Below are 12,500 nucleotides of genomic sequence, written 5' to 3'. Positions count from 1 at the left end.
TTACTCACACTTTCAGCGAAGTGTAGGACTGAATCTTAAGAGTCACACTCAGAGCTGAATTACGACATTACTATGTGCCTTAAACGGAATTTTAGGTGACGTCATTTCTGTTTCCATAGAAATGACCAATCACGAAAGGAAATCCCTTGTTTAAGAATAAAGAAATATCTTAGAAATATTTAAGTGGACAATGGGAGTGTATATTTTGACAATAAACTACAAAATAATATAAAAAAAAAAAAAGAAAGACTCTGAGAATCCTCTCAAAGAGCTCCTAACTTCTAAAAATCTCAGAGCGAGGAATTTTAGCACTCATTTGTGCACATAAGTTGTGCACTTTTTTTACATACTTATGTGAGCGCACAACTTGTGCAGTAATGTTGCACTCCTATACGAACACACAAATTTTGCACTTACTTGTTGCTCATATGTGAGCACACGTGTGCACTTATTTTACACACTTATATGAGGACACATGTGCACCTATTTTACACACTTATATGAGGACACGTGTGCACCTATTTTACACACTTATATGAGGACACGTGTGCACTTATTTTACACACTTATATATGAGCACACAACTTGTGCACTTATTTTACATACTTATATGAGGACACATGTGCACCTATTTTACACACTTATATGAGGACACGTGTGCACTTATTTTACACACTTATATATGAGCACACAACTTGTGCACTTATTTTACATACTTATATGAGGACACATGTGCACCTATTTTACACACTTATATGAGGACACGTGCACTTATTTTACACTTATATATGAGCACACAACTTGTGCACTTATTTTACACACTTATATGAGGACACATGTGCACCTATTTTACACACTTATATGAGGACACGTGCACCTATTTTACACACTTATATGAGGACACGTGTGCACCTATTTTACACACTTATATGAGGACACGTGTGCACCTATTTTACACACTTATATGAGGACACATGTGCACCTATTTTACACACTTATATGAGGACACATGTGCACCTATTTTACACACATATATGAGGACACGTGTGCACCTATTTTACACACTTATATATGAGCACACAACTTGTGCACTTATTTTACATACTTATATGAGGACACATGTGCACCTATTTTACACACTTATATGAGGACACGTGCACTTATTTTACACACTTATATATGAGCACACAACTTGTGCACTTATTTTACACACTTATATGAGGACACATGTGCACCTATTTTACACACTTATATATGTGCACGTGTGCACCTATTTTACACACTTATATGAGGACACGTGCACCTATTTTACACACTTATATGAGGACACGTGTGCACTTATTTTACACACTTATATGAGGACACGTGTGCACCTATTTTACACACTTATATGAGGACACGTGCACCTATTTTACACACTTATATGAGGACACACGTGCACCTATTTTACACACTTATATGAGGACACGTGCACCTATTTTACACACTTATATGAGGACACGTGTGCACTTATTTTACACACTTATATGAGGACACGTGTGCACCTATTTTACACACTTATATGAGGACACGTGCACCTATTTTACACACTTATATGAGGACACGTGTGCACTTATTTTACACACTTATATGAGGACACGTGTGCACTTATTTTACACACTTATATGAGGACACGTGTGCACCTATTTTACACACTTATGTGAGGACACATGTGCACCTATTTTACATACTTATATATGTGCACGACTTCTGCAATTTATTAATGCACATATTGTACACAGTTATGATTGTGCACCTTAACCTGTGCACTTTATTGGTGCACCTATTTTACACATTTATACAAGTGCACATAACTTGTGCACTTTGTTGGTGGACCTATTTTACACACTTACTGTATGTATTTACTAGGGCTGGGCAACGATTAAAAATTTTAATCGAAGTTAATCGCACTATTTCTCCGATTAATCGCGATTAACTGCATTGTATACGCAAAGCCCAATAATGAATTCAAAAGTAGTGTGTAGTGCACCTTTATTGGAATATTCTCCCACTTGAACAAAAGCGCCAAAACATTTGTTGTGCAAACACAATTTAAATCAGTCCTTGTCAAACAATAGCAGTTAAATAGCATATTTTATGAAAATCAACTCAAAAAATATAAATACAAACATTTAAGCTTATTGCCACTGCCAGGGTATTTAAGTTATCCTGTTTGTTATGGAAAATAAATATAATCTACATACAAATCTCTGAGCCACAATCATAACATCTGAACAGGCAATTTCTGAGGTAACAGCAGAAACATTTTTTTTTTATCAGGGATCTTATGTTTAAAAAACCTCTATTATAGGTAGTGGGCTGTTTTAGGGAATTTTGGATCAAATTATCCGTAGTAGCAATATTAATAATGTTGTGTTTATTCTGCGTAGTGCACTTAAAATAATTATGACCATATCTAGGAATTGATATGATGGGAATTTTCCGATTGTTTGCTTGGTGCTTTGATAAACTGAACGCATATACATGTTACTATATTGTGATGTTATGAGCCAGGGGAAAAAAGAACTACCCTACCCAGCATTCAACAGGAGTGACGAATATGGCGGTAGCCCGGTATAGGTTGTGTCGCCATGACGGCATCTTGTATGTTGTGATATGCACGCTCTGAAAGCGAACGTTAAGAACTCAGCCAACACGCCTCGTCTGCATTATTCATAAATAGACAGACAACACATATACTCCGCTGCTTCACAGGCCGCTGGATGTAGCCGGCAAAGTATTCCCATGCTAGCTAGCCGCTCTAGCAAGCACGCGTCATTCAGTCCAAAACGGCCCGATCTGTCCACATTCAGAATTGTCTGGCGGTCGTAAGTGATCCCGGAGTGACCACGCTGTAAGCCAGCCATGAAATTTGCAGAATTGTCCGGTATTTTTGCCAAATGTTCCATCTTTACCAAGAGCCCCTCGACGCCGGGCGACGCCATCTTGTTAAGAAAAGGCGTTAACAAAATAAAAGCATGTAAACAACATACACAAATGTGCGATAAAATAATTGTCGGCGTTAATAGATTGATGAGTTAACTCGTAATTAACGCATTAATTTGCCCACCCCTAGTATTTACACATAACTTGTGCACTTGATTAATGCACTTATTGTACACACTTATATACTTACACTTATTTTACACACTTATACAGAATGTGCACGTAACATGTGCATTTTATTGGTGCACTTAACACACTTAAAATGTGCGTTTAACGGTTAAAATGTCAGTGCCTAGAAGAAGTCAGTATTCAACCGTAGATTGAAAAGCCTCACAATACAAAAACAGTCCATTCAAATTTTCGAACTGAATTTTGTAGTTGTGGAATACTTTAACTATTTTTGATATTTTTTATATTGTTTAATTTTTTTATAAATGTTGTTATAAATATAAATATCCTTCCGCTCCCTGAACGTTCGCGCACGTCTCTCTCGCCTCGGTGCCACCCCCCCCCCGCTGGCAACTCCTAACCACACTGCAAAAAGTCAGTGTTCAAAAACAAGAAAAAAAATTATGAGTATTTTACTTGAACTAAGCAAAATTATCTGCCAATAGAACAAGAAAATGTGGCTTGTCAAGACTTTCCAAAACAAGTAAAATTAGCTGACCTCAATGAACACAAAAATACCTTAAAATAAGTATATTCTCACTAATAACAAGTGCACTTTTCTTGGTGGAAAAAAAAAATTGACCTTTTTGCTCAATATGTTGAAAAATATTCTTAAATACGTAAATACTAGTGCCATTATCTTGACATAACGATATGCGCTTGGCATCACGATTTTTTTTTTCATGCTTGAAGTATCAATCAATCAATCAATGTTTACTTATATAGCCCTAAATCACTAGTGTCTCAAAGGGCTGCACAAACCACAACACAAACCACTACCACATCCTCGGTAGGCCCACATAAGGGCAAGGAAAACTTACACCCAAAGGGACGTCGGTGACAATGATGACCCAGTGGGACGTGCATGACAATGATCGGACAACAATTTGTATCGTAATTTTGGAAACGGTGATACCCCTGACAAGCACTAGGTTTATCGTATTGCCGTTGCGATGCGTGGGTTCATTTATTATTTGTGTAAGACCACAGCTATCAATTATAGTCTGGAGCGCTACGCACGGTGGGTCCGATGGGGTTTACATATGGATATTAAAGTCCCCCATTATGATTATATTATCGGCGTGCGTCAGTAGATCAGCAACGAACTCTGAGAATTCACTGATAAAGTCCGAATAGGGCCCTGGGGGGCGGTAGATAACAGCCTGATCTCAGAGTCTTTAGTGGACAGAATGGAGCGAATTTTAGCAATATTACTGAGATGAAAGAAGGCCGTTTTAGTAACGCTTTTAATGTAAGAAATTATTACTTTAAAAAAGTAGTTTTATACTTGAGTGTTGATGACTTAGCTTTGAAACACTTGATATTCCTGTTTCAAGCATGTTTTACTCAATATAGGTTAGGCCTGGGCAATTATTTTGACTCAGGGGCCACATTTAGAGAAAAAAAATATGTGTCTGGGAGCCGGTATGTCTATTTTTAGGCACACTAATACAAAACTTCGCAATAATGTCTGATTGAATGCTAAAAACGTTATGTTGAAAAATATTCTTAAATGAAGTAAATACTAGTGCCATTATCTTGACATAACGATATGCGCTTGGCATCATGATTTTTTTTTTCATGCTTGAAGTAAGAAATTATTACTTTAAAAAAGTCGTTTTATACTTGAGTATTGATGACACAGCTTTGCAACACTTGATATTCTAGTTTCAAGCATATTTTACTCAATATAGGTCAACTGGCTTCCAGTGCACTTAAGATGTGACTTTAAGGTTTTACTACTTACGTATAAAATACTACACGGTCTAGCTCCAGCCTATCTTGCCGATTGTATTGTACCATATGTCCCGGCAAGAAATCTGCGTTCAAAAGACTCCGGCTTATTCGTGATTCCTAGAGCCCAAAAAAAGTCTGCGGGCTATAGAGCGTTTTCCGTTCGGGCTCCAGTACTCTGGAATGCCCTCCCGGTAACAGTTCGAGATGCTACCTCAGTAGAAGCATTTAAGTCTCACCTTAAAACTCATTTATATACTCTAGCCTTTAAATAGACCTCCTTTTTAGACCAGTTGATCTGCCGCTTCTTTTTTTTCTCCTATGTCCCCCCCTCCCTTGTGGAGGGGGTCCGGTCCGATGACCATGGATGAAGTACTGGCTGTCCAGAGTCGAGACCCAGGATGGACCGCTCGCCTGTGTATCGGTTGGGGACATTTCTACGAGGCTGATCCGCCTCCGCTTGGGATGGTTTCCTGTGGACGGGACTCTCGCTGCTGTCTTGGATCCACTTGAACTGAACTCTCGCGGCTGTGTTGGAGCCACTATGGATTGAACTTTCACAGTATCATGTTAGACCTGCTCGGCATCCATTGCTTTCGGTCCCCTAGAGGGGGGGGGTTGCCCACATCTGAGGTCCTCTCCAAGGTTTCTCATAGTCAGCATTGTCACTGGCGTCCCACTGGGTGTGAGTTTTCCTTGCCCTTTTGTGGGTTCTTCCGAGGATGTTGTAGTCGTAATGATTTGTGCCGTCCTTTGAGACATTTGTGATTTGGGGCTATATAAATAAACATTGATTGATTGATTGAACAAATCTCAGCAACAAGCTGTAATATCTTACTGAGATCATTTAGAGCCAAAACACTTAAAACAAGTAAAACACTAACATAAAATCTGCTTAGTGAGAAGAATAATCTTATCAGACAGAAAATAAGCAAATATCACCCTTATTTGAGATATTTCATCTTAAATAAGGGTATAGCTCAGTTGGTTGAGTGGCCGTGCCAGCAACCTGAGGGTTGCAGGTTCGATTCCCGCTTCCGCCATCCTAGTCACTGCCGTTGTGTCCTTGGGCAAGACACTTTACCCACCTGCTCCCAGTGCCACCCACACTGGTTTAAATGTAACTTAGATATTGGGTTTCACTATGTAAAGCGCTTTGAGTCACTAGAGATAAGCGCTATATAAATATAATTCACTTCACTACTTAGATTTCAGTTTTTACAGTGCACTTAGGACACCTCTGAAGGTCTCTTTAAATATCCTGGAGAGTAAGAGTGATTCTTAGACTTAAGAAAGTTGATGAATAGCTTTTATTCTTAAGTTTGAGAGTAGGACTAAATTTCGCAATCTCTCAAGACTTAAGTGTAAAAGGCACTCTAAGACGCTTGATAAATACGACCCCTGATTCTTAGACGTCTTTCATGGAAAATCCTTCCAGAAACTTCATCCCATCATGTTCATCAGACTGTCACCGGCTTCTACGCTCTTTGCCTTAAAAGGCCAACTTGCACCGTTTACTTCCTCAGGGGCTAAATAAGTCATGATGGAATCGTAAAAAAGTCTTTTTTTTTCTCTCCTTTCTTCCAGAGAGCAAACTACTATGGATCCTTCCTGCAGGCGTCGACCGTGTGTATTGGTTCTGGGCCCGAGGGCGAGGTCAGCGTACCCTTCTGTCACCTTCTACCCATGGTGCACCCCAATGACATCGTCTTTGATGGTACCTTAATTCTACAACTCCTGTCTACTGAATTCATCTGTTCCAGTGTCAAGCTGTGGCCATCCTGTAACCGTTAGGAACGCCACAAGCAGTTTAAAGTGATCGAACTACCGTATTTTCCGGACCATAGGGCGCACCGGATTATAAGGCGCACTGCCGATAAATGGTCTATTTTTGATTTTTTTTTCATATACAAGGCACACCGGATTATAGGTCGAGTTAAAGGAGTCATATTGTTATTCTTTTTTTCTAAATGTAAAACCCTTCCTTGTGTTCTACTTAACATGTAATGGTGGTTCTTTGGTCAAAATGTTGCATAGATTATGTTTTACAGATCATCTCCAAGCCGTTTTGTGAGCGGTCTTATCCACGTGGCTCACCTTCGGCGGCGTCTTTGTTGTAGAATAGAATAGAATAGAGTTTTATTGTCATTATTGCAATGAACAGGTTCAAAGAACAACGAAATTGGAGCAGCTCCTCCTAAGGTGCATATACAATATGGTAGTATAAATAGCAAAACAAAAGATAGAGATGACAGATGTATTTATATATATGTATATGTCTCCACACAGATGCATACATATACATATACATACACCATTGTAGAGGTGTAGCGTGCAAGGACAGGAGTGGAAAAAGTGTAAAAAAAATATGGAGCCTAACTGCTTTAAGAGCAGCATCTCCTCATCCGAAATCAACACCGGAAATGTGTCCCGTGAAAAACCGTCCCAAGTTCCTTGGGTGAATAATGTAAACTCACTACACCGGTATGTTTTAGCGCTTTCATGGCGAGTTTACTGACAGATATAAGTAAGAACTTTACACTCCTTTTATATTAGACACGGCAACAGCGAAGGATGAATTCCACATAAGATAGAGAAGCTTCTTCTTCAATCATCAATCAATCAATGTTTACTTATATAGCCCTAAATCACTAGTGTCTCAAAGGGCTGCACAAACCACTACGACATCCTTGGTAGGCCCACATAAGGGCAGGGAAAACTCACACCCAGTGGGATATCGGTGACAATGATGACTATGAGAACCTTAGAGAGGAGGAAAGCAATGGATGTCGAGCGGGTCTAACATGATACTGTGAAAGTTCAATCCACAATGGATCCAACACAGTCGCGAGAGTCCAGTCCAAAGCGGATCCAACACAGCAGCGAGAGTCCCGTTCACAGCGGAGCCAGCAGGAAACCATCCCAAGCGGAGGCGGACCAGCAGCGCAGAGATGTCCCCAGCCGATACACAGGCGAGCAGTACATGGCCACCGGATCGGACCGGACCCCCTCCACAAGGGAGAGTGGGACATAGAAGAAAAAGAAAAGAAACGGCAGATCAACTGGTCTAAAAAGGGAGTCTATTTAAAGGCTAGAGTATACAAATGAGTTTTAAGGTGAGACTTAAATGCTTCTACTGAGGTGGCATCTCGAACTGTTACCGGGAGGGCATTCCAGAGTACTGGAGCCCGAACGGAAAACGCTCTATAGCCCGCAGACTTTTTTTGGGCTTCGGGAATCACTAATAAGCCGGAGTCCTTTGAACGCAGATTTCTTGCCGGGACATATGGTACAATACAATCGGCAAGATAGGCTGGAGCTAGACCGTGTAGTATTTTATACGTAAGTAGTAAAACCTTAAAGTCACAGGAAGCCAGTGCAGGTGAGCCAGTACAGGCGTAATGTGATCAAACTTTCTTGTTCTTGTCAAAAGTCTAGCAGCCGCATTTTGTACCAACTGTAATCTTTTAATGCTAGACATGGGGAGACCCGAAAATAATACGTTACAGTAGTCGAGGCGAGGCGAGACGTAACAAACGCATGGATAATGGTCTCAGCGTCTTTAGTGGACAGAATGGAGCGAATTTTAGCGATGTTACGGAGATGAAAGAAGGCCGTTTTAGTAACGCTTTTAATGTGTGCCTCAAAGGAGAGAGTTGGGTCGAAGATAATACCCAGATTCTTTACAGAGTCGCCTTGTATAATTGTTTGGTTGTCAAATGTTAGAGTTGTATTATTAAATAGAGTTCGGTGTCTAGCAGGACCGATAATCAGCATTTCCGTTTTTTTGGCGTTGAGTTGCAAAAAGTTAGCGGACATCCATTGTTTAATTTCATTAAGACACGCCTCCAGCTGACTACAATCCGGCGTGTTGGTCAGCTTTAGGGGCATGTAGAGTTGGGTGTCATCAGCATAACAGTGAAAGCTAATACCGTATTTGCGTATGATGTCACCTAGCGGCAGCATGTAGATGCTGAAGAGTGCAGGGCCAAGGATTACGTACTACAAAGGCAGATCCACACAATTTTTCAGGATTTATGCAGATCCCAAATATAGATCAGCAGGTACCAGAATAATATAATATAAAATAATATCTCAAAACAAAACGCCAGATAATGTCTTACCTTATACACACACCATAATACGCGTATGTTGAAGCACATCAAACGGTGCAGTCTATATGTATCCCTTATGTTTGACTGCCATCTACTGGTCACACTAATCATTACACCATGTACCAAAAACAAAATTGCGACGAGGTGGGTAAGCTCAACCAAACTTAATCCTTATATTAGGCGCACCGAGTTATGAAGTGCACTGTCGAGTTTTTTAGGGTGAAAAAAGGATTCTGAGTGCGCCTTATAGTCCGGAAAATACGGTAAATAACACCTGATGACGCGTGAGGCGTTTATTGCTGACTTGGCCATATTGCACTAAGTAGCCTGGGCTGATGCGTGTCTGCAGAGCCGACTTGGCACCAAAGAAAATGTCCAGTTACAGTATGTCAAAAAATGACATTTGATGAAGGCTGCAGCAGAAAATGGTCCCCGGTCGTCTTGGACTCTATGCCACTGGACCCTGACCCCACATTAAACAAAGTCACGCACAGGCATCCTCCATAAAGGGATACAACCCGACCAGGAGGATCATCATACTCGCTTCGAGTGACCGCCGATGATTACTGAGCAGCCCTGATAACACGCCTGTGAGAAATTAGCCACTCAAGAACGAGTCTGGTTATGTAAACAATCAATCAATGTTTATTTACATAGCCAGCTGAGATAGGCACCCGCGACCCCAAAGGGAATAAGCAGTATACAATGGATGGATGGATAAATCAAAAGTGTCTCAAAGGGCTGCACAAGCCACAACAACATCTTCGGTTCAGAGCCCACATGAGGGCAAGGAAAAACTCACAACCCAGTGGGATGTCAATGAGAGTGACTGAGAAACATGGACGTCGAGTGGGTCTAGCACAATATTATGAGAGTCCAGTCCATAGTGGATCTAACATAATAGTGAGAGTCCACTCCGAAGTGGATCTAAAATATTAGTGACAGTCCAGTCCATAGTGGATCTAACATAATAGTGAGAGTCTAGTCCATGGTGGATCTAACATAATATTGTGAAAGTCCAGTCCATAGTGGATCAAACATAATAGTGAGAGTCCAGTCCATAGTGGATCTAACATAATAGTGAGAGTCCAGTCCATAGTGGATATAACATAATAGTGAAAGTCCAGTCCATAGTTGATCTAACATATTTGTGAGAGTCCAGTCCATAGTGGATCCAACATAATAGTGAGAGTCCAGTCCATAGTGGATCTAAAATAATAGTGAGAGTCCAGTCCATAGTGGATCAAACATAATAGTGAGAGTCCAGTCCATAGGGAATCCAACATAATAGTGAGAGTCCAATCAGTAGGGTATCTAATATAATAGTGAGACTCCAGTCCATAGTGGATCTAACATAATAGTGAGAGTCCAGTCCATAGTGGATCTAATATAATAGTGAGAGTCCAGTCCATAGTGGATCCAACATAATAGTGAGAGTCCAGTCCATAGTGGATCTAACATAATAGTGTGAGAGTCCAGTCCATAGTGGATCTAACATAATAGTATGAGAGTACAGTTAATAGTGGATCTAACATAATAGTGAAAATACAGTCCATAGTGGATCTAACATAATAGTGAGAGTCCAGTCCATAGTGGATCCAACATAATAGTGAGAGTCCAGTCCATAGTGGATCTAACATAATTGTGAGAGTCCAGTCCATAGTGGATCTAACATAATAGTGAGAGTCCAGTCCATAGTGGATCTAACATAATAGTGAAAGTCCAGTCCATAGTGGATCTAACATAATAGTGTGAGAGTCCAGTCCATAGTGGATCTAACATAATAGTATGAGAGTACAGTTAATAGTGGATCTAACATAATAGTGAGAATACAGTCCATAGTGGATCTAACATAATAGTGAGAGAGTCCAGTCCATAGTGGATCCAACATAATAGTGAGAGTCCAGTCCATAGTGGATCCAACATAATAGTGAGAGTCCAGTCCATAGTGGATCTAACATAATAGTGAGAGTCCAGTCCATAGTGGATCTAACATAATAGTGAGAGTCCAGTCCATAGTGGATATAACATAATAGTGAAAGTCCAGTCCATAGTGGATCTAACATAATAGTGAGAGTCCAGTCTATAGTGGATCGAACATAATAGTGGGAGTCCAGTCCATAGTGGATCTAACATAATAGTGAGAGTTCAGTCCATAGTGGATCCAACATAATAGTGAGAGTCCAGTCCATAGTATGTCTAACATAATAGAGAGAGTCCAGTCCATAGTGGATCTAACATAATAGTGAGAGTCCAGTCCATAGTGGATCTAACATAATAGTGAGAGTCCAGTCCATAGTGGATCTAACATAATAGTGAGAGTCCTGTCCATAGTGGATCTAACATAATAGTGAGAGTCCAGTCCATAGTGGATCTAACATAATTGTGATAGTCCAGTCCATAGAGGAGCTAACATAATAGTGAAAGTCTAGTCCATAGTGGATCTAACATAATATTGTGAAAGTCCAGTCCATAGTGGATCTAACATAATAGTGAGAGTCCAGTCCATAGTGGATCTAACATAATATTGTGAAAGTCCAGTCCAAAGTGGATCTAACATAATAGCGAGAGTCCAGTCCATAGTGGATCTAACATAATAGTGAGAGTCCAGTCCATAGTGGATCTAGTTAATAGTGTGAGAGTCCAGCCCATAGTGGATCTAACGTGGTAGTGTGAGAGTCCAGCCCATAGTGGATCTAGTTAATAGTGTGAGAGTCCAGTCCATAATGAATCTAGTTAATAGTGTGAGAGTCCAGTCCATAGTGGATCTATCATAATAGTGAGAGTGCAGTCCATAGTGGATCTAACATAATAGTGAGAGTCCAGTCCATAGTGGGGCCAGCAGATCATCAATCAATCAATTTTTATTTTTATAGCCCTACATCACAAGTGTCTCAGAGGGCTGCACAAGCCACAACAACACCCTCGGTTCAGATCCCACATAAGGGCAAGGAAAAACTCACAACCCAGTGGGATGTCAAAGAGAATTACAATGAGAAACCTTGGACAGGACCGCAGATGTGGGTGACCCCCCCACCCCACCCTTGGGGAGACCGGATGCAATGGACGCCGAGTGGGTCTAGCATAATAACATTGTGAAAGTCCAGTCCGTAGTGGATTTATTATTCATTGTAATAACCCATTGCTCACTAGGCCATGTTGTACTAAGCAGCCTGGACAGGACGCATATAAGAAGTTGCAGATTGGACACTGAAGAAAGAGTCAGGTGACGTTAAAAATGAAGAATTGACTTATGATTCCTTGTAATAACCAATCGCTGACTAAGTCATGTTGTACTGAGCAGCCACGACAGACACATACAGTATATGAGGCAAGGCACCAAGAAATGGGTTTGGTTTTGAGCAAAAAGGCTCAATTACTTTGTTGTTATTATTATTATTATTACTGTAATCATTATTCCAAATACCGTATTTTTCGGACTATAAGTCGCAGTTTTTTTCATAGTTTGGCCGGGGGTGCGACTTATACTCGGGAGCG

General features: G+C 40.5%; 1 protein-coding gene across 1 annotated transcript in view; it reads left to right on the top strand.

The window, feature by feature from the left end:
- Positions 1–12,500, top strand: part of LOC133550106 (inositol-3-phosphate synthase 1-A-like) — a 34,241-nt gene that overhangs the window by 5,179 nt on the left and 16,562 nt on the right. Inside the window, 1 exon segment of the mRNA XM_061896178.1 lies at positions 6,475–6,604. Coding sequence (XP_061752162.1) covers positions 6,475–6,604 — 130 coding nt within the window.

Source organism: Nerophis ophidion, linkage group LG03, assembly GCF_033978795.1.
Source record: "Nerophis ophidion isolate RoL-2023_Sa linkage group LG03, RoL_Noph_v1.0, whole genome shotgun sequence".
Lineage (NCBI taxonomy): Eukaryota > Metazoa > Chordata > Actinopteri > Syngnathiformes > Syngnathidae > Nerophis > Nerophis ophidion.
Note: the sequence above shows the minus strand (reverse complement) of the source record. Positions and strands in the feature narration are given on the sequence as shown.